The following is a 19748-nucleotide window of genomic DNA, read 5'->3' as shown; positions in this document are numbered from 1 at the left end:
TGATCTAAACTTTAAATCTAACATTTCTGGTTTGCTACAAGGGTTTTGAAAAAGTAGAAATATTTTAGACAGTTAGTCATAAGTATTTTTATAGTGCTTAAAAAATAGTCTTAGTGATACCTACCCATAAGAAGTGCATCTTTATTAAATTTCTTGATCCTAAAAGCATAGGTAGCAACATGAGGACATTACTTTTGACATGCAAGACATACCTTCATAAAAAACGTTCTTAAAGGATGAAATGAAAATAACCTTTCATACCATTAGCTGATTATTGCAAAAAGCCCTATAGTTCACTCGAGCTAAGAACTGTTTATCTCTTTATGAATTTAATGAGCCATGACACCCAATTTTATTTTTTTTTTCCCTAAGGTGGTACAACTCATGAGGGAAAAATAGAAAACTTTCATGTTATAGAAGGAGAGAACAGAAAATCCCCAATCCCCCCCACCCCAGCTGATGAAAAATCCCATGGGTCAAGTCCTCTTCTTTTAATGACTGCTCAGTGCAGCCAGGGTGATTCTGTGCCAACTGAAGCTACATCAGTAGTGGCTGGAAAGGTTGATACTGATTGCTGAATCAGCAATCAGTAAAGCAGAGATGGGCATAGCAGAGGACGCGCTGAGTGGGAGCTCCGTGTGAGGCAGCATCTTTGTTGTTATGGAAGGAGGCTGGTTAGGCCACCTGTGAAAATGCTGCTATATTGATTCATGATTCACTCATTTAGAGAGCTAAAACACAATTTCCAGCGATGGCTTGACATTGTGAGTGATGTGACAAATGCTTCTGCAAAGAGGAAGTCCTTGAAAAAGGGTTCTTAGGTCATCTGAGTTCAGAGGATGGTTCAGGACTTACACTGCAAAGGTGCTTGCTTGCTGAACTAGTTACAGATTTTACAGCACCATGATTTGCAATGTGATTCATGGCTGTTGTGTGCTCTTGGACTACTTTGAAATGGATCTCATTAGTGCATTTTGTGCTACAGAAACCTATGAGAAATTTAAAAGCATTCCCATTATCCTTACTTCTTTTTATGTCCATGAATAAGTAAAGATTGAGAAACATGGTTTTATTGCTAACTTGTTTCATTGTTATTTATATATGAGCGTTATAAGCATTTACAGTAAAATATCTGAAGATCCTCCCTCCCTCCCTCCCTCTGAAATTAAATTTGGAGGTCATCAAATAGGAAAAGATTATTCTCAGCTAGAAGCAAAGTACTGAATTATTAACAACGGTAATTTTCCTCCTTACATGTTTTGCTGGCATTGATTTTATTGTCCTTATTATCCTTTAAGCCAGAGATTTGAAAACATATGAGCTAGAAGCATCAGATTTTGTTTTGGTTCTTCTGGGATTATAATCTTCCTTGTTTTCCATCTTTTGAAGACAAGAAAATGTTTATAACTCAATGACCAGGACACTGAACTGTTAGCTGGCCATTGGTTTATCCTGTGCGTATTATTTCTCTGCAGTTTTCCTGTTTCCTGTCTGAAAAACAAAGTCCCTGGGTATCAACTTGCGATGTATTTGATAAGGGTGAAATAGTGTTATTTGGAATAAAATATAACACTGTACAGAATATAATGCAATGCAAAGGTTGAACAGTGTGTTAATCTTTCTACAAACAGGAAAGGGATTTTCCCTGTTTTATTTTTTCATGAAATCTATTACTAAATCATATTGAATTTGAAAAACTTTTAGGCAAAGAGATTTTCTACAAGTTTATCCTAATCTTTTATGATACTTATTGTTCCCAGACAAAGGACATTGCAAAAAACCTCCACATGTGATTAAGTATTTACTGAAGTTTCTTGTCAATGATTTGCTGCAGCATTTGCAATGCACCACCTTCCTCTCTTTCCCAGTTAATTGGCTCCCTATGTCCACAATAGCTGTGGAGATACAGTGAACTTTAAAAGCAAATGCCTACACAGGTTTTTTTGTTGTTATTTTCAGGTGTCTGTATAGGAAGTTCTTCTCAACATATTGTCACTTTTGATGGGCTAAATTTTAAGCTGACTGGCAACTGCTCCTACACCTTATTTCAAGACTTTCACCATGATGTTGAGGTCCTGCTCCATGAAGGGCCATGCAGAGCAGCACCCAGGATGAACTGCATGGACTCCATCGAAATGAAGCATCGTGGTGTGGCAGTGCAGCTCTTCAGCAACATGGCGGTGAGAAAACTCCATGAATTAATCTGTGCACTGTCTGCTTGCACTGCAGAATTCAGGTTATGGGGACAAATTTCTTCCCTTGATTCGGTTTCAGCCTACTTTTAACATCTCTTCTCCATTTCATGATACAAACAGTGTTCACATAATGAGCCAGACACGTTTCTCCTCTTGTTCTCCCTGTTGTGCAAGTGTGCCAATGTCAAGAAAATGGGATTTGGCAGTGTGTCCCTGACACTTCTGCCAGAAAGGCAGGATTACACGCAGGACATACTGCACTCTGATTCCCCTCTTTTGGAAGAGGTCCTTCACGCTTTGTTTGGTCCATGGGAGAGCACTCTATTCACAGACCTGTGCCTGACTGGCCAGCTGAAGGTCTAAGGGAGTTGCTTCTCACCTTGTGTGCAGCTGGACCTCAGCATTAGGTCCACTTGCGTAGTATGCATTAATTTGTTTTATAGGCAGAGACTATTCAAACTCAACCCATTTTTTAGCCTCTGGCTGCTCAGACATATAGGAGTTGGCCAACTTGCTAAAATGATCTCTTCTGAATCATGTAGCAAAATGGACCAAAACACCTACACCAAGTTCTGCATGGTGCTGGACAGCCTTGACTTCCACTGAGGCGTCATTTGAACCTCACAGCATGAGGTTGTTAGTCTGTAAATATGTGGTGCTCAAAGAGTGTGCTTATATAGGAAAATGTTGGAAGAGTTGTTCATGTAATTCACAGGATGAAGGTCAAGTACTTCTGTATGATTTTAGACTCAATAGAAACCTTCAGCTGTCAAAATTGTTTCTTATGTCCAGATTCAGTTGGATCTTCAGGTATTTATCGAAACGTGCTTCAACTGTAAAATTGGGTTGATTGGTAACTGCTTGCTAGAACTGATGTGATGACCTCACCTTTTTTTTTTAAACAGGTGACTGTTAATGGTGAAAGGGTTCTTATCCCCTATTCCAGCAGCTTGTTTGAAATTGCTGCCTATGGAGAAATAATGCATGAAATCAAGTTCTCTCTTCTTGGACATAATCTCACATTTACTCCAAGAAACAATGAATTTATTCTTAAACTTAATTCAAAGAGCTTTTCTTCAGGAACAAAAGGGCTTTGTGGTAAGTTTGAAAGTTAGTACTTTTAACACCTTCCTACTTGGGCTTGAACTTCTATTTATTTTATTAGTATCTGTGAATCTCAAAATCTGTAAACTCTGGGTGAACTGGTCCCACACTTTTGGGGGAATGTTGGAAATCTGTGTGAGTTTTTCTACTCTCATCCCCAATGTAACAGCTCACTCATGCCCAGTAATACTTTAGAAAAAACAACAGAGACATCTTTCTTGTTTTTTTTTGCTCCAAGTTATCTTTTCGAGGAGATTTGTACTTTTTTTATGATAAGAGTTTCCTCTTAGATTCTTACAAATTCACTTCTGTGAGAAATATGTGCTTGCAGTGAAGGTGAAACATTTGAGAGGGCAACTGCTACCTGGACAAGTTAATTCTACGGTATCCTCAGTGATGTAATCTATACAGAGATTGTACCTCTGTGGCATAACCTGTACCTCCTTTAGTGAGGAAATGAGAAACAAGACCCAGGGTATTTATGGCTCTACTGACAACAGCTATAAGGAATATAATAAATTCCTTGAGCCATCCCAACCAGGGTTATTGATCCCATCCCTGTTTTTTCTAGGTTTATTTTAGTGCTGATTATTCAGAGATTTTTCTTTCCCCTTTACTCACCCTGCCAGGCCTGTGTGACCAGAACCACGTCAATGACTTCACGCTGCGCAATGGCTCTGTGACTGCTGACAGCAGTGTGTTTATCCAGGACTGGACAGTGACAGAGCTGGGCCAGGTCTGTGAAAGCCGGAGGGAGGACAGGTGCTCCGAGCGTGTGCCCAGCCACTGCCACCTCCTGCTCTCAGACCGCTTTGCGGAGTGCCACAGGATCATCACCCCCAACATGTTCTACGAGGCCTGCGTGGAGAGCAGCTGCTATGAGGAGGAGGCCTGTGAGATGATCACTTCCTACGCTCACATCTGCAGGGAGTACGGTGTCTGTGTAGACTGGAGAGCGCCCGAGCTTTGCCGTAAGAGTTTTACTCTGTGCTAAAACTGATACAGAAATTGCCCTGCTTTGGGACATCTCATCAGTGTAATATGAACTTATCGAATGTTACAGATTAAGTTTATTGTGCAAGTGGTATTGCAGATCTAGTTGGTCACCTGCTAAGCTGAATGTTGTGAAGGAAGTGTTTCTTGGTAAACTGCTAACTGGTAAAATTCCAGGTCAGAGGGAAATAAAGGTACTGTGAATAGGTGCCCACAGCTATGTGACAGTACCTGGCTCTGCAGCCACTGAACCTTTGTGGCACCAGGTTTGGGCTGAGAGTCTGCCAGGCTGTTTTAGCAACAGGTATCATTGCTTTGATACAGACTTTGGACCCTCTGAGGTGGACAGAGAAGCTTGTACTTTGGACTAGTGGAACTACTTCCCTGACAGCCTGTCACTGTCATACCTGGCACAAAACAAGACTTTTCTTTGTAACATTCACAAAATCCCCCCATTTCCATCAAAGCCAAAACTTTTGAGAATGTGGTGGAAGAGCCAGTGTGATTTCAAGTTTTTGCTACAGGGAGAAATGGGGAAATAGCTTCTCTTTGTGGTGTAATTTCTTGCTAGGACATGCCAGCTAGGCTGACTGAACCAGCTGTAATTTTCTTTGCAAATCTGGTTCTCCTTCTGCCTGGGTTTTGCTTGTGTATTGGAAGAGAAAAGTTTGTGCTGTGCAGCAGTGTAGTAGGATATGAGTATTGCACATTACCAGAACCCAACCAAGGAAAACAAGACACCCATGCTAGAGCCAAACTCAGACAGTTGTTGCTTTGCATACCTTCTCTCCTAAATTCTCATAGCTGAGTAGTTCTGCTTTTAGTTCCTGTTTTTTTGGTTGGTTTTTTTTTTTTTTTTTTTTCTGTTTCTCCTGAAAGCCCTATTAGGAGCCATACCTAAAAATTTGGCAGAAATGCAAGGAACCAATAAGTACAAGTAAATACTTGAGGTGGCTTTTTCTCCACCTTCTCCTGTTAACCTTTCTGCAGTGATGGTTGCATGCATTCAGACAGTCCATCAGCGTGTCTGGTTTCGTCAAGTGCCTTAGATGTGGATGTATGTAGGCACTTTCTTTCCCAGCTACCTCCTCGCAGAGTGTCTCAATGTCCCAGTTGATTTTCTCACCTCCTGCCTCTCTGGTTGAGTTGTTTCTTGATGCTTTGCTTTCTTTCCCTGTATTCTTTTCATTTCAGAACTGGATAACCAGCATTCTAAAGGCTTGATACAAGATTAATGTGTAAAACAAATGCATTTTTTCATGTTTTAAACTCAGACTAAAAGAATGATGGCATATGAAGTCAAGAATGTCATTGAGAATTTGGCTGAAGCCTCCACTTAATATTTGATATATCTTTCCAGGATCACAGGTTACTGAACACAGTCTGTTTGGAGTATAGTCCTAGAAAGCAGAGGGAGAACATTGCCAGTTATTTTCCAAATTCAGTGCCTCAGCCAGACTTTGTAAATTATAATGTCCAAAGCTGTATGTCAGCAGATTACCTTAATAACTTAATAACATTTTTGAAATTTCTGTCTGGTTACATGGCCTGTACAAGGATAGACAAAGAGTTGCTCATTTTAATGCTAATTGCATAGAAGTCTTAGTATGCTAACAATAACATCATTGTCTTTCTTCCAGTAAATGCCTGTGTGCAGCTGCCAAAAATTTAAATTGTCAACATTTGATTTATCCAAGTTACATTAATGACTAAATAGACAGTACAGCTTAATCACTCTATCCCTACATGTTTAATGGTACAGTTCTGGATTACCTTGCCTCCCTCCTCTCAATCCACTGAGCTCCTGTCATTCTTGTAGAATTTTATTTGAGGTTTTGTCATGCCATATTGGGACATTCCAAGCACTACAAGTCTTTCCTGATTGCTCTTCCTGGGTGGGTGAATATACTCTCTGGAATTCAGATATATTCAGCCTGGAGAAGGCTTTGGGGTGAGCTCATTGTGGCCTTCCAGTGGCCTGAAGGGAGCCCACAGGAAAGATGGAGACAGACTGCTGACAAGGGACAGGACAAGGGGAATGCCTTCACACTGACAGAGAGCAGGTTTAGAGTGGATATTGGGATACTCTGGGGGTGGTGAGGCCCTGGCACAGGTTTCCAGAGAAGCTGTGGCTGCCCCATCCCTGGCAGTGTCCAAGGCAAGGTTGGATGGAGCTCTGAGCAGCCTGGGCTAGTGGAAAGTGTCCCTGTCCATGGCAGGGGGTTGGAACAAGATGGTCTTTAAAGTCCCTTCCAGACCAAGCCATTTTATCATTATATGAAATAATTGGCATTAACATGGAAAGGGCTAATGTTGAAGACTTTTTTTTTTCTGTCTCCATTATCTGCTAGAAGAGTGTGTATAGACAGTTTAGCTGATGAATCTTTTCTTGTTTGTTTGGGAGCTCAGGTTTTCTTTCAATGTTTTTATGAGGGGACTGAAAGAAAGTTTTATAAACCTCATAGTAGTCACAGACTGGGAAAAAAAGAAACACTTTTTCTAATTGAAGCTGTAGAGAAAAATAGACTTAAGGGAATACACAATGTGGAAGCTGTGTCCATAGGTTTTTGAATAGCTGTAGCCCTAATTTTGTGTTTGCTTTTAGAGACAATATCCTCAGGTTTATGAGCACATCAGTAAAAAGTTTCTGTTGGCTTACAGGGCTATGCAACTTTCCTTGATTCAATTAATTGTGTTAATAAGGCAATGCAGTTAAAAAGATGCAGAAATCCAGCAGGTTCACTTTGGAGGTATCAAAATATTGTGTTTGTTAGCTTTCTTTAGTTGTATAGGAACACTGCAGCCTATCAAGTTTTAAAAAAAATAATAAATAAAAATTCTTCAATGCTTTAGTCCTTCTTGGCTTATCTCTTAACCATGCACTGTTACCATACATGTAAGATTTTAAATTCTTGTCTGTGGCCCAGTGTTGGAAACAAAATTTGACAAATGAATACTCACCTGAAGCATTATATCATTTTTGGGTTAAGTCATATGCTGCTGCTGATTCATGTGGCCTGAAAATGTTGTTTGCTGATTGATGCTGCAAGGGACCAGATCCATTCATTGGGTGATAGCTTTCTAAAACTGACAGAATTCTAAAGAATGCTTGATAGGAGAGATTGATTTCCATTGCTTTAGATTTCTTAAATAAAGGTGGTGTTTTCTTCTCTGTCTTGCTCAGCAATGAAATGTGCCCCACATCTGACATACAGCCACTGCCACACAGCCTGTGTGAAGAGCTGTGAGAATAATACCAAAGTCAGTGTCTGCAAGGATTATCCCACAGAAGGCTGCTTCTGCCCAGAGGGAAAGATGATTTTTAATGACAGCTGTGTTAGTGAAGAAGTCTGCACTCAGTGTGTCAGTGAGGATGGCACACACCATCAGGTAACTACATGCGCAGCAACCTCTGGCAGGGGTTGGAGTTAACACCTTTGAAAGCAAATCTGTTTTCCCTTAGGATACTTTATTTTCTAGCTCAGTTCCTCCTAATCTGCTGGCTGTCAGCCCCATTTAGCTCCCCTAGTGTGAAATTGGCTGGGACCGGATATAAAGATCACAGCTGGGACTGTACAGACCTGGCAAGGCATGACAATTCCATGTGGAGGGAGGTCTAGAGGAAAGAGAGGAAGAGTGATGGCATAAGTGAATATTTACCAAGATAAACATCTTCATTCAGCAGACTTTTACAAGTAACGGCAATTTAATCATAAATCTGAATGCTTAAAATGTGTTACATTGTCTTTACAAAGCTCACTAAAATCCTCACGAGGGGCAGTGGAGAGACATGCATCAAACTCTTCTCCCTGTCAGGGGAGGGTTAGGCTGGATATCACGGAAAGGTTCTTCCCCCAGAGGGTGCTGGGGCACTGAACAGGCTCCCCAGGGAATGGTCACATCCCCAAGGCTGCCTGAGCCAGGAGTGTTTGGACAATGCTCTCAGGCACAGGGGGGGATTGTTGGGGTGTTTGTGCAGGGCCAGGAGCTGGACAGCATGGTCCTTGTGGGTCCTTTCCAATTCATGTATGATATATTTCCAGTGGTTCATGGGGAATGGTGAGACCAAGTCAATCTTATGTCAAGTGGTATTTGTCTATATATATATATATGTATATGTGTGTGTGTGTGTGTGTGTGTGTGTGTATTTTTTTTAGGAGAACTATTCCTTTGATGAAATACATAACTTTGGGTTTTGCTTAGTTAAGCCAGTCCTCTCTGTGGCAGTATGCAATTGGGAAAAGCTGTGGATGCTGGGTACCAGACTGCAGTGAAAGACACTGTTGATTCCAGCATCACATAGTGGATGTGTCCCCTGTTCCAAGCTCTTCCCTGTGTCTCCTGTTCCAAGTAATGGAGTGGTTCTTCTTCACCCCCAGATACTCAGCCCTTAGATTTTGCATGTACATCAGCCAGTCCTCTTCAATCCACAGTTCTGTTATAGGATTTGATGGAGAAAGGACTTTAATTACAGTGTTTAATGAGCTTTAGATCCTTAATGAGATTTTTGGGGAGGTGGAGGACAGGGGAGGATCAGGTCATGTAGCTGTTTTTTCATGTAGCTGTCTCTCCATCATTGCAGGCTTAGCTTTGTGAGCAATACAACAGGCACTTGGCTCAGGATTTCCTTAACCTGCTTCTTTTCTTCTGGTGTTCATTCCTTGGTTCTTTTCTACCCTAGATTGTGTTTGGGCTTATGTAATTTTAGTCCCAACACTCCCACAGAGTGGCCTAAAACATGTTACTATCTCTGAGTATAGGTGCAGTATGCTTAGATTTGTCCTCTTTGTTTTCTTCCTATCTCTAAAGGACTCAGCAGAATGTTTGATTTAAACCATGCTCCAGAGTTTTCCAGGTGACACACTGTTTTGTTTTTTTTTTGTGGCATCCTGATGTACTCTACATGTTCTCACCCAGAACCTGGATTGGTTATGCAAATTAAAGTGTCTGATAATGCATCCTTCCACTCTTATCTCCCTATTCATATGGGTGTTAAATGTGCATAGATCTGTGTGGGTAACTGCATCTTTAATATCAATGATTACCACTCTCATGGGAAGGAACAGTGATTGAAAAATTATTCTCTTTACTGGTCGTTTCTGAATGCACTCATTACCCCCAGATAGTCACCACAGTGATGGTTTCAGTTTTAGAGGTGATATAGTGCTTTTCCAGCCTTCAGTCTACTGGAGAGTCAAGTGATGATGCTCCAAATATTCTTAATATAAAATATGCACTATTTATTTCCCTATGTTGAAGACTTGCTAATTAGGGAAAGCAGACGCTTCTCTGTATTTCCCAAAATAATGCTTTTTCCCTTATTACCACTGAACATGCAATCTTGGTATGTAGTTGCACCAGTCCGCTGTTACTCACAATAGCCCGCAATTGCATTTATATCTAAGCATTTTTGACGCCTAAAACAATAGTAATTCCTCATCCCATCCATGCATTCCTTACATCATTTGCTAAATTGGCATACTACAGTCATTGCAGAATTATGTGTCTTCTTAGTTTTTTACTGTTAAGAGCAACCAACCCTTCATAGATAGATCTTTATAAATCTGATTTTGCAGGTTGATGTTACTCACCCTCACCCAATCCCATCCTCCCATCCCAAAATACCAGTGACCAGAGCATGGGATTTCTATCTAACACTCTGTTGGGGGTTTTCCTTCAGCATATGGACACGTGGATTCCTGAGAATGAGCCCTGCAAGATCTGCACGTGTCTCGATAACAAGAAGATAAACTGCACAGTCCGACCCTGCCCGACTGTCACATGTAAATTCATTTAGCTCTGTGTTTGGAATTGAATTGATGTTTTGGTTCCTGGCTTCCTAGTTTTTATCCAAACTTGTTTTATGGATGTTTTCTTCAGCTGTCCAGTGTGGTCCATGTGAAGTTTCTCGCCTGCGCAGGGGTCCTGGCCAGTGCTGCCCTGAGTACGAGTGTGGTAGGTTCTTCTAACCTCTTGGAATCTTTGCCTGTACTTTTACCAGATATTTCTAAGGTATACAGTCCCTTTTTAAAAAAATATTTAATTCACTTCTACATTTCTGATACTACTGAATGGCTGTGCAATCATCCTTGTGGGAAACCAAACAGCTTCTAAGTATATGAGTCTCCATTCACTTCCAATTTTGTCCCTCTTTCTGTAATAGATGAGGAAGGGAAGGGAATGGAACAATTTGTTTTTGTCTAAATGACATTAGAATGTTTTTTTTTCTCAAGCATTTATTTTTGCATCATCTATATTTGCCCATTAAATATAACATTAGAACCTTAATCCCCATAACCTGAGCTTGAACTCTTCGCTAAGCTATTTTGAAAACAAACTCTGACCTGTTGAACTCTAATGTACTTCATATTTTAAGACAGCAATTGACTGTGAGTTTAATGGGGATGTGCATCTGTGTGTGTGTCTTTTCTTGAGGACTAAGTAGGTGTGGTTTAACCACTCTCTGAATTTCTGCTCTTAGTGTGTGACCTGGTTTCCTGTGATTTGCCTCCTGCCCCTGTCTGTGAGTTTGGCCTACAACTTGCCCTGACAAACCCTGGAGAATGCAGACCAAATTACACATGTGGTAAGATCATTTTTCCTAGCAGGGAGTGACACTGGAACACTGCATTTGAGCAACACTGACAACTTCCTTTAGGCATTAATTTTCCCCTCTCTGAAAGGTTTTAATTTTAGTGCCAACGGACATGTAATGATTTCCCAGGCTTGGCAGAAGTGTATTGTTGGCACTTTGAATACACTTTCAAATTAAGGACATCTGAAACACTTTACTCTTGGACATGTGTTCTCTGACTCTGATGCTTATTTTATAAATCTTCTTGTTTGTGTATGAGACAAGAATCTTTTTGGCAGGGCAGGAACTTTTCCAAGTTCCTGAACGAGAGCCTTTTATACCTGCATTACTCCTCAGGCTTTAAGCAGATTTGTAACTGAGGTGGTGATTAATGCCTTGCTGCCAGAGACCTGTCCTGTTCACTCTGAAAAATCATGCAGCACTCTGAAAATCCATGAGTTTGACACAGTGCCCACCTTTTCCTGCCAGCCTGCAACAGGGAAATGTGCAGCTCCATCCCAAGGCTTTCCTGTCCCTCACATCGGACGCTGACCGTTGTCAAGACTGAGTGCTGTGATAAATATGAGTGTACCTGCAGCTGTAGGAACTCCACAGTGAGCTGCCCTCTGGGGTACCTCTCCCAGTCTCTCACCAATGACTGTGGCTGTGTATCAACCACCTGCATTCCAGACCGGGTAAGGGAAATGACATGTCTTTTCCAGGGATGAGAGTGTCTTTTCCACAGGGAGAGGCAGCACCAGAGCAAGCAGGCAGCCAGCTAGATATGAATAAACGCCCAATGAAACTGCTGGAAAGTGATGCCAGGGCATTTTACATTTACAAGTGCCTGAAAGAAACACACTATTACTTCATATTGTTGCTTCTTTTATTACAGTAATTTAACCAGTCCATTTTTTGTAACTTTGAGATAATATAAAAAAAAAAAAAAATTGAAACTTAGAGGTCACTTAAACATTAGGAATTTCAGAGGTGATTTTTGTTTTCAGGTAACTTTGGGACCACTGCTATTACTATATATTCTTTCAATCCCATACTAAATTTATTGACATATTTGGTACACCTTCGACCTGAAATTCCTTGTGCTCATTGATTGCCTTTGCCTGAGAAGGTGTTGTGTCTTTTAAGAACAATATCTTCACTTTCAAGTTTTTGCCAAATGATGACTCTGCTAAAGCTTCACTAGGGTATATTTTTCTGATTTTGCCAACCTTTTATTAAATTGCTATATTATCTTAACCTTTAAGATAAAGTTGCTTGGAGGAGAGGTTGCAGGGCAATGTAACTTTTCCATTAAACCTGAACATAGAGTTACATCATCTTGCAGCTCAGGACATCTACCTTTTATTGTCCATTTCTAAGTAGTTCATGACCTTTCATAATTCGTTTTATGTCTCTGGGACTTACTTGCTCTAGCTATAAAAATAAATTATATTCTCTTTTTAATACCAAGCTGTAAAATTCACTAATAGCAAGTTCAATATAAGGCATGTCTCTGCTTTTTAGGGGTAGCTGTGGTTGCCTGAGGATACAAGAGGAAGAAAATTTTTAGCTCCAAGTAGGATCTCTTCAGATCAGATGGTTTAGCTGGAAGAAGTTTTGTTTTCAAGGCTCCTTCTAGAGGACTTACTGTTTATTATCTCTAAATATTGTGTCACATTATACTTATAGGGAAACTGAGACCCTGGGCAATTCTATTGACTGCAGATAAAACTCTCCAATTTATTTTGTATAAAACAGTAGCTTTGTTTGTACTTGTATTTCCTTTACTCAATAAACTGGCCACAATTTTAAGACCTGTAGCATTTCTAAGGGACTCAAAATATTCCACAGAATTTTTGGTTGGTTTCACAATTTAAAATGCAGCCTTTTGGAACCAGCAGAGTGGCCTGACAGCAGCAGTGTGCTCTTTTATGTATTAATGATTGCATTCAATAGGTGTGTGTGCACAACAACATAGTCTATCCTGTCGGGACAACCTGGGAAGATGGATGCAGGGAATGCTCTTGCACTGGTGTGAAGGATGATGTTACAGGACTTCAGATGACAGAGTGTCGTGACAAAGAATGTGACACGTTCTGCTCTCGGGTGAGTAACACTTAAACCAGTGCAATAACAAGCAGAGCCCTGGGGGGGGACCTGCAGTGATCCCTTTTAAGCCTCCTTGTTTAGAGAGTAACCAGAGAAAATTAGAAAAATAAGTATTGTAGCAACGGATTATCTTGGGAGCAGAACCTAAAAGCATTAGTCTGAGCTTTATTGACTTTATTTTAGGGTCATTGTTTTAGGATTGCATTCTTCTGCCAAGAAAATCAGTGACAAATTTATTTTACATCTTGATGGAAGAAAAGCTGCATCCTGAAGTGCCTGTCATTGACACCACTTGCTCAATAAGTGTTCATGATGTCTGAAGTTCAATTGTGCAGATGCCTGTTCTAGCTTAAGTTCACTTTCTGAAGTTCCCATTTCAGCTCTGTCTGTTGCTCAGCTTTGCCTATTGTAGCAGTAATAAAACCTCATGCTGGGATCTTTATTGTGCTTAGACATCTGCTACATCCTATAAAACCCTGTGGTTTACATTTGGAAGCCTGCAAAGGAAGTCTGAGCCACTTTGTTATATTGATTTAGATGGCCAAACAGGAATAGACAGATAATTGGTACAAAGAGTTGGTAGAGGACTGTGATTTAAGACAGATATTAGAAAAAGGTTCTTCCAGAGGGTGGTCAGGCACTCCCCAGGGAATGGGCACAGCCCAAAGCCTGACAGAGCTCAAGAAGTGTCGGGACGTGGTGGGATTTTTGTGGTGTCCTGTGCAGGGCCAGGAGCTGGACTCTATGATCCTTGTGGTTCTTAAATATTGCATCATTCTCTAGGACAAACCAAAAAAACCCAATACATTAGGATGCAAGTGCAGAGTTTGGTGACAAAGTCTGAGGATGCCAGATGTAGTAAAAACCATGAGAGTAGATGTGGAAGTTTTTACCTGTTGCAAGAAAATCCCTTCAGTTTCCATGTGTAGGAAAGACTTGTCTCTGTTATGGCAATTTTTATGAAATATTAGGTCTAAAGTATCTGGCTGTGTTTCAGCTCATAGCAATAATTAACCAATTATTTGTTATTCCAATAAAATCTCACTAATGCAGAGCTACAGTTCCTTGACATTGCAGCATCAAAAAAATCTGGTTAAAAACACATAAAAAGACTTGGTGGAAATGATGCCAGTTCTTTATGGGAATTTGTCATTTCTTCAGCTCCTTTAATGGTTATCAAGGCAGTACAACCAAAACTGTAACTGTTAGGTTACCTGGATAGCTCAGTTGTTTTTTTCCTTTGTTTACTCCTGATTCAGTGGATTTACATATCAAGGGCATCAGCAGTGCTTTCATCCAGTTTGAATTGATCTTAAACTAATTTTTCAGTTCAGATTACATGGCATTAAAAGTTTCATTGATATCAAATACATACCTTAATAATGAATCATTACTAGGATGATATTTAGACTCTCTGCTGCTCCTGGTTATTAATTTCATTGGCAGGTGTTAAAATTGTGCAGTATAATTTTTGACAGTGTCATCTGACTTCTGTGAAAACAGTTTGGAGTTTTTTTTAATCTTGCTACACACAAAAAAACCAACCAACCAATCAAAAAACCAAAACAACAAAAAAAACAACCCTACACCCCATAACATGTACTAGCTCTTGGATTTTTACTTCTCTTGAGTTTGCTATGCAGAAATTACATGTGATACTTCAGATACTTCAGACATGTATTTAACAGATAAAAGTAATATAAAACCAAATGCTCAACAGCACAACATTTCTCACAAAGCTGGGTCAAGGTCTGGCTTCACATTTTATAGCATTATATGAAATAAACTTTCATATCAATGCCCACTGATTGTCAAGATTTGCTAATGTGTTTCATATTGCAAATCAGGGACAGTTCATGAAGGGAGGAGTTGGGAATTCCTCAGTAATTCATTTTGACCAAAATAAAATTATGCTTATTTTTACAGGCATTTTTCACATGAACAATATTATGTGACTGACCATCTTTCCTTCAACTCTGTACTGAGATCAGAGTTATGTTTTGCCCCTTGGAGACTGCCTAGATATTGCACATAGAATATTTTATTTCTAATTAGATTAAAGCTTTTTGCTTTCTTGCACTTAGATATTTCACGGTTTCAGTATTTGGCTGCTTGTTTAAGGAGATTAATATGTATTAAAAGTGAGAATTGGGATTCCTGTTGTTTCTGTGGTTTGGGTTTATTTTTTTGACCTATTTTTGCTGGATTTATAAGATTTTTCTTTAGTAACAGACAACCTACTGTTCAATTTTCATGCTGCTTATTTAGTTTTCCATAATTAAGTGTTTGACTTTGATAAGATAAATAATCTCCATTGCTGGATAGTAGTTTCATTTTGTTATCTTTATTGTAGAAGTTTTTTCAAATGCCTTTTGCAGGTAAGCTTGTCTTAAACTGTGTTGGACTTGGCAGTACTGGGTTAATGGTTCAGCTTGATCTTAAAGGGTTTTTTTAGCCTAAATGATTCTATGAAAAGATGAAATGATCATTGAAAACCGGTCCCTAGATTACACAGGTCTGAGCAACCTGCATCCTCCCTTGGCTTAAACACAGATGTCTGAATGTGCTCAGACTGAACCCTACCCTGGTAGAATTTTCTGGATTGGGAAGGGTAGTTGTGAGTGCTGATTAACCTCCAAGATGCCACAGGAGAAATTTTTACTTTTAATTAGCCTTTGTAAAATACTGTTATATATATAATTTTTTTTTAATTATTAAAAAACCCCTCATAATTATATCTGTCCTTTTTCAAACTCTCCTTTTCATAAAAGGTTGCTAACATTAAACATCGTTCCTAAAAGAAAATGCTGGGATTGATTTTCTTGTTTGCCTCCTTTTCCTGGGTAAGTAAGTCCTTTTCTTTCCTACTCCAGGGATACAAGTACATTGTGCCAGAAGGGGAGTGCTGTGGGAGGTGTCAGAAAACTGCCTGTGAGGAGCTGCACTTTCGGCCTCGGGGTGATGAAGATCCTCCTTTGCATGAGGTGGGTGCCAGTGGGATGGACAGTTTCCCTCCCAGCAAAAGCCCCCTGGAATTATTTTGTGTTCCATGGAAGGAGATGAAGATGATACCAGCTTTTTCTTCTACACATCAAGCAGCACAGAGAGAATGTTTTGGGTATCCTGTGACCTACCCAGTCAATCCCCACATGTGAATCCTCCCCACCCTTTTCTGGGCCAGATATTTTGTGTACAGTTACAAATTTCAGTCATGGTAGCTTAAAAGAATGTGGATATAATGCCTCCCTGGCTGTCAGCTATTTGTTTAAATTATCCCAGCTAATTTGTATTGCAATCTGTTGCTGTCTTAAAAAGAAAGCTTGTTCAAGTGTAATTTTGCAACCTGCCTTTTTCCTGTTTTTAACAAGGGGATTTCTTAATGTGGATCACTATTCTTTTCTGCTTCATCAAACAAGCCTTCAGAAGGTCTATTTGTGTGTCCCACTCTCTCTCACTGACCTTTTTTTGTCCTAACACGTTAATAATAAATCTCTTCCTTGCTGTGTCCTCTTGCAACTCTTCTATCATTAGTGAAGAATTAAGTATTTTAACCCACTAGAAGAATGGGTTTCCTAACTTTCTGAGCAAAGGTGTTTGAATTGGCTGCATCTGGGTATCTAATCTTCAGTTTTGCTGTTCTTGAGGTGTGTTCAGAGTGGTATCAGTGAAAGAATAAAACGGCAAAGCAGTGAGCAGCTCCTCCCAGCCCTGAACTGTGGCAGCATCTTCCTCCTGGCCTCTGTTGATGTCTGTTCCATAAATACCACTTGAACTTCCTGCTTTGTCTGGCCTGTGGGTGATGATAATAAGAGAACTGTCAACAGGATCTGGTCTTTTCTACATTTGCAAGTGTTTCAGGTCTAGAGGCTATTGTGAAAGCCTCCTTTGGGCTTAGCTGAGCTGATTTGCTGCAGGTTGCAGCAGAAAGAGGGGCTGCTCAGCTGCAGTGCAGTGCAGGCAGTCACCATGGAATAAATGCAGATTTGTCTCCAGTTAGGAATGCTTCTCCTTCTTCACATGTTATTTGACCTGTCCCTTTTGTAGGATACTCCTGTAATTCTTATTCTCTACAAACTCAGCATGCTCTATAAAATGGTTGTCATGGTAAGAGTTTGTGGAGACCTGTTGAGTGACACTGTTCCTGATGCAGTAAATGTGCTTTTGGCAAGCCAGCATATGGCTGGGGTGGCCTTCCCTCTATCCAGGAGTACAAATACTGCTGCTTGTGTTTAATCTTCTCACAACTTCCCCTCAGGTCGGCATGGAGTGGCGATCCCCCTGGAACCACTGCATTGTCAACGAGTGTATCCGGGTAAACAACGAAGTTTTTGTGCAGCAAAAGAATGTTTCTTGCACCCAAATGGATGTGCCTGACTGTCCAGAAGGAACTGAGCTGCGCTGTGACCAAGTGATAGACTGCTGTCCATCCTGCAGATGTGGTAAGGTTTGGGGCATGACAAACGGGATCACTCCGGCATGAATTGTTTCATGGGGTGATTTTCTGTTTCTCAACAACAATTTTAAAAGTGTGTGTTTTGGAAGCATAGCTCTACCTTGAGGGGCTCCTATGTAATTCAGACACTGAGTACAGAAGCACCTGCTGCTGCATCCAATGCTGCCTGGGCAAAACTGGGGGGGGCGATTCTGCCTTGCAGTGCCTGAAGGGAGCCCACAGAAAAGATGGAGAGAGATTCTCGACAAGGGCCTGGAGTGACAGGACAAGGGGCAATAGCTTCACACTGACAGAGAGCAGGGTTAGATTGGATATTGGGAAGAAATTCTTCCCTGTGAGGGTGGTGAGGCCCTGGCACAGGTTTACCAGAGCAGCTGTGGCTGCCCCATCCCTTGAAGTATTCCAGGCCAGGTTGGATGAGGATATGAGCAACCCGGGATAGTGGAAGTTGTCCCTGCCCATGGCAGGGGAGTGGAACAATATGATCTTTAAGGTCCCTTCCAAGCCAAGCCTATGATTCTATGACTCCTAACATAGTCTTGGCTCAAAAGTCTAAATCAGAACATTTGGGTAATTTGCCTCGGTCTGGGAAGATTCACAGTGACATTTAGTTGACAAGTGTGCAACCACAGGGTGAGGAGGGAGCAGTGGGAGAAAGAGAGGATATATCCTCTCTAATTTGCAGAAAACGTGAGTTCATCTTCTGAGAGTCCGAGGCTTGAATTGGAGGGAAAAGTTTATTTTCTGTCATGTACTTGTTCAAATATAGCTCAGCCAGAGATATTTTTATGCAGCATCAAGTATAGCCCTGACAAATTGTTGCCTTTCAAGGTATAATGTAAGGGAGCTCAGTTATGCCTCTTTACAGTGAAACTGGACACAAATTTCCTCAAGCTGAAACTGTACTGAGTCAAAAAAGTGTAGCTGTGGATGATTACACCTTGGAAATGTCATTAAAATTGTAATGCTAAATGGAATACTTTGTTCTTTTTCAGTACCCCTGAATGGTTGTCTTTTGAATGGCACTGTTATTGGGGTAAGGCACAAATTCCTTTTACTTGTTGAGATGGTAAGATGTTTAAATATATGAATGAGCTTTTGAAAGACACGCTCTTGTCAGAATATACACACACAGAATACAGGGCAGCTTTTTTTCCAGATAGAATCTCTGCAGGTGAGACTTTGGAGTAAGAGCAGTACCAGGGGCCTCAGCATATCTGTGTCCTGCTCCTGACTCTGACAGGGTGTTCCTATATGACAATGAGCATCTCTGCAAAATAGGGACAGCAGTGTTTCTTTATCTTGAAGGATGCTTGAAAAGAGTGCTTAGAAACTGTGGTAATCTGGATTTTGTAATGATTTGCAGACTACCAAACACACAGGAAACTCTCTATGATGGTTAATCTCCCAAGTGATCCTTGCCCACTTTGGGGTAGCAAAACTTTCCCATATTCTGCTTAGAGGATAAACCAGATTAAAGCAAGGATGGAGACTTCCTCCACCTGTGTGGAAGGAGAGGTATCCCTCCTTGGCTATTAGCAGGAACAGGAAAGCTGAGTTTCCTCCCTGTTTGACCTCTTTTCCCTTTCAAGATCCCTGCTGATATGCCCTGTGAGGAAATTTTTTCTCAACTACATATTTAATGGACAGATTAAGACATGTTTAACCCAGCCCATGATAGTGGAAATTATGAGAGTTAAGCATCTGATCTCATTTATGCCGAATTTATCTTTGGAGAGCTCTGTCAATTGTCCATTGTTTCCCTAAATCCATATTCTGGCAGCACCTCTAGTGTCAAAGAGCTCTAACTATTCTCACCATCCCTCAGGGAAACAGGTTCTCTTTAGTCATTTAACCTAACTTTAACCTACTCATTCCTGCTTTGTCTATGCGTGTCTTCCTTTTTCGTTTATTCAAAAGTAAATTTACTCAAATCTCTTTATATTTTAGTGGTGTAGCATAGAGAACCTTTCTCCATCTATTTCTTGTGGTTTGGAATGTTTATTTTTTTGTAGTCCAAAGATATAAGTTTATCAGTTTTTTAGAGCTAAAGCCATGCCATCCATCATTCTGTGTAGAGATGACTTCCCTATAGAATTAAATCCAAGGAAAAACTCCTGTTTTTCTTGTCAGAAAAGAAAAGCTTTCTTGTCAGAACACTGGTTTAAATGTGATAAATTCTGGAATAATCTACTTTCTCTTTAACCCCTCTACTTGTTTCTTCTATTGTATGTGGTCAGAAGTAGTTGGTGTCCTACAAAGACAATATTTGTAGGGAATGTCAAGCAGGACAATAATTAGCAGCTCTTTCCACATTCTC

General features: G+C 40.4%; 1 protein-coding gene across 1 annotated transcript in view; it reads left to right on the top strand.

Moving 5' to 3' along the window:
* LOC131591380 (von Willebrand factor-like) overlaps positions 1 to 19748 on the top strand; it is a 126631-nt gene that overhangs the window by 92499 nt on the left and 14384 nt on the right. The window contains exons 35-46 of the mRNA XM_058861995.1: positions 1960 to 2180; positions 3101 to 3293; positions 3929 to 4270; positions 7477 to 7682; positions 9973 to 10075; positions 10173 to 10247; positions 10774 to 10878; positions 11356 to 11561; positions 12823 to 12972; positions 15849 to 15959; positions 17231 to 17414; positions 18424 to 18464. Coding sequence (XP_058717978.1) covers positions 1960 to 2180; positions 3101 to 3293; positions 3929 to 4270; positions 7477 to 7682; positions 9973 to 10075; positions 10173 to 10247; positions 10774 to 10878; positions 11356 to 11561; positions 12823 to 12972; positions 15849 to 15959; positions 17231 to 17414; positions 18424 to 18464 — 1937 coding nt within the window. The remainder of the gene's footprint in view (positions 1 to 1959; positions 2181 to 3100; positions 3294 to 3928; positions 4271 to 7476; positions 7683 to 9972; positions 10076 to 10172; positions 10248 to 10773; positions 10879 to 11355; positions 11562 to 12822; positions 12973 to 15848; positions 15960 to 17230; positions 17415 to 18423; positions 18465 to 19748) is intronic.

This window comes from Poecile atricapillus, chromosome W (genome assembly GCF_030490865.1).
Source record: "Poecile atricapillus isolate bPoeAtr1 chromosome W, bPoeAtr1.hap1, whole genome shotgun sequence".
In the NCBI taxonomy this organism is placed as follows: Eukaryota; Metazoa; Chordata; class Aves; order Passeriformes; family Paridae; genus Poecile; species Poecile atricapillus.
Note: the sequence above shows the minus strand (reverse complement) of the source record. Positions and strands in the feature narration are given on the sequence as shown.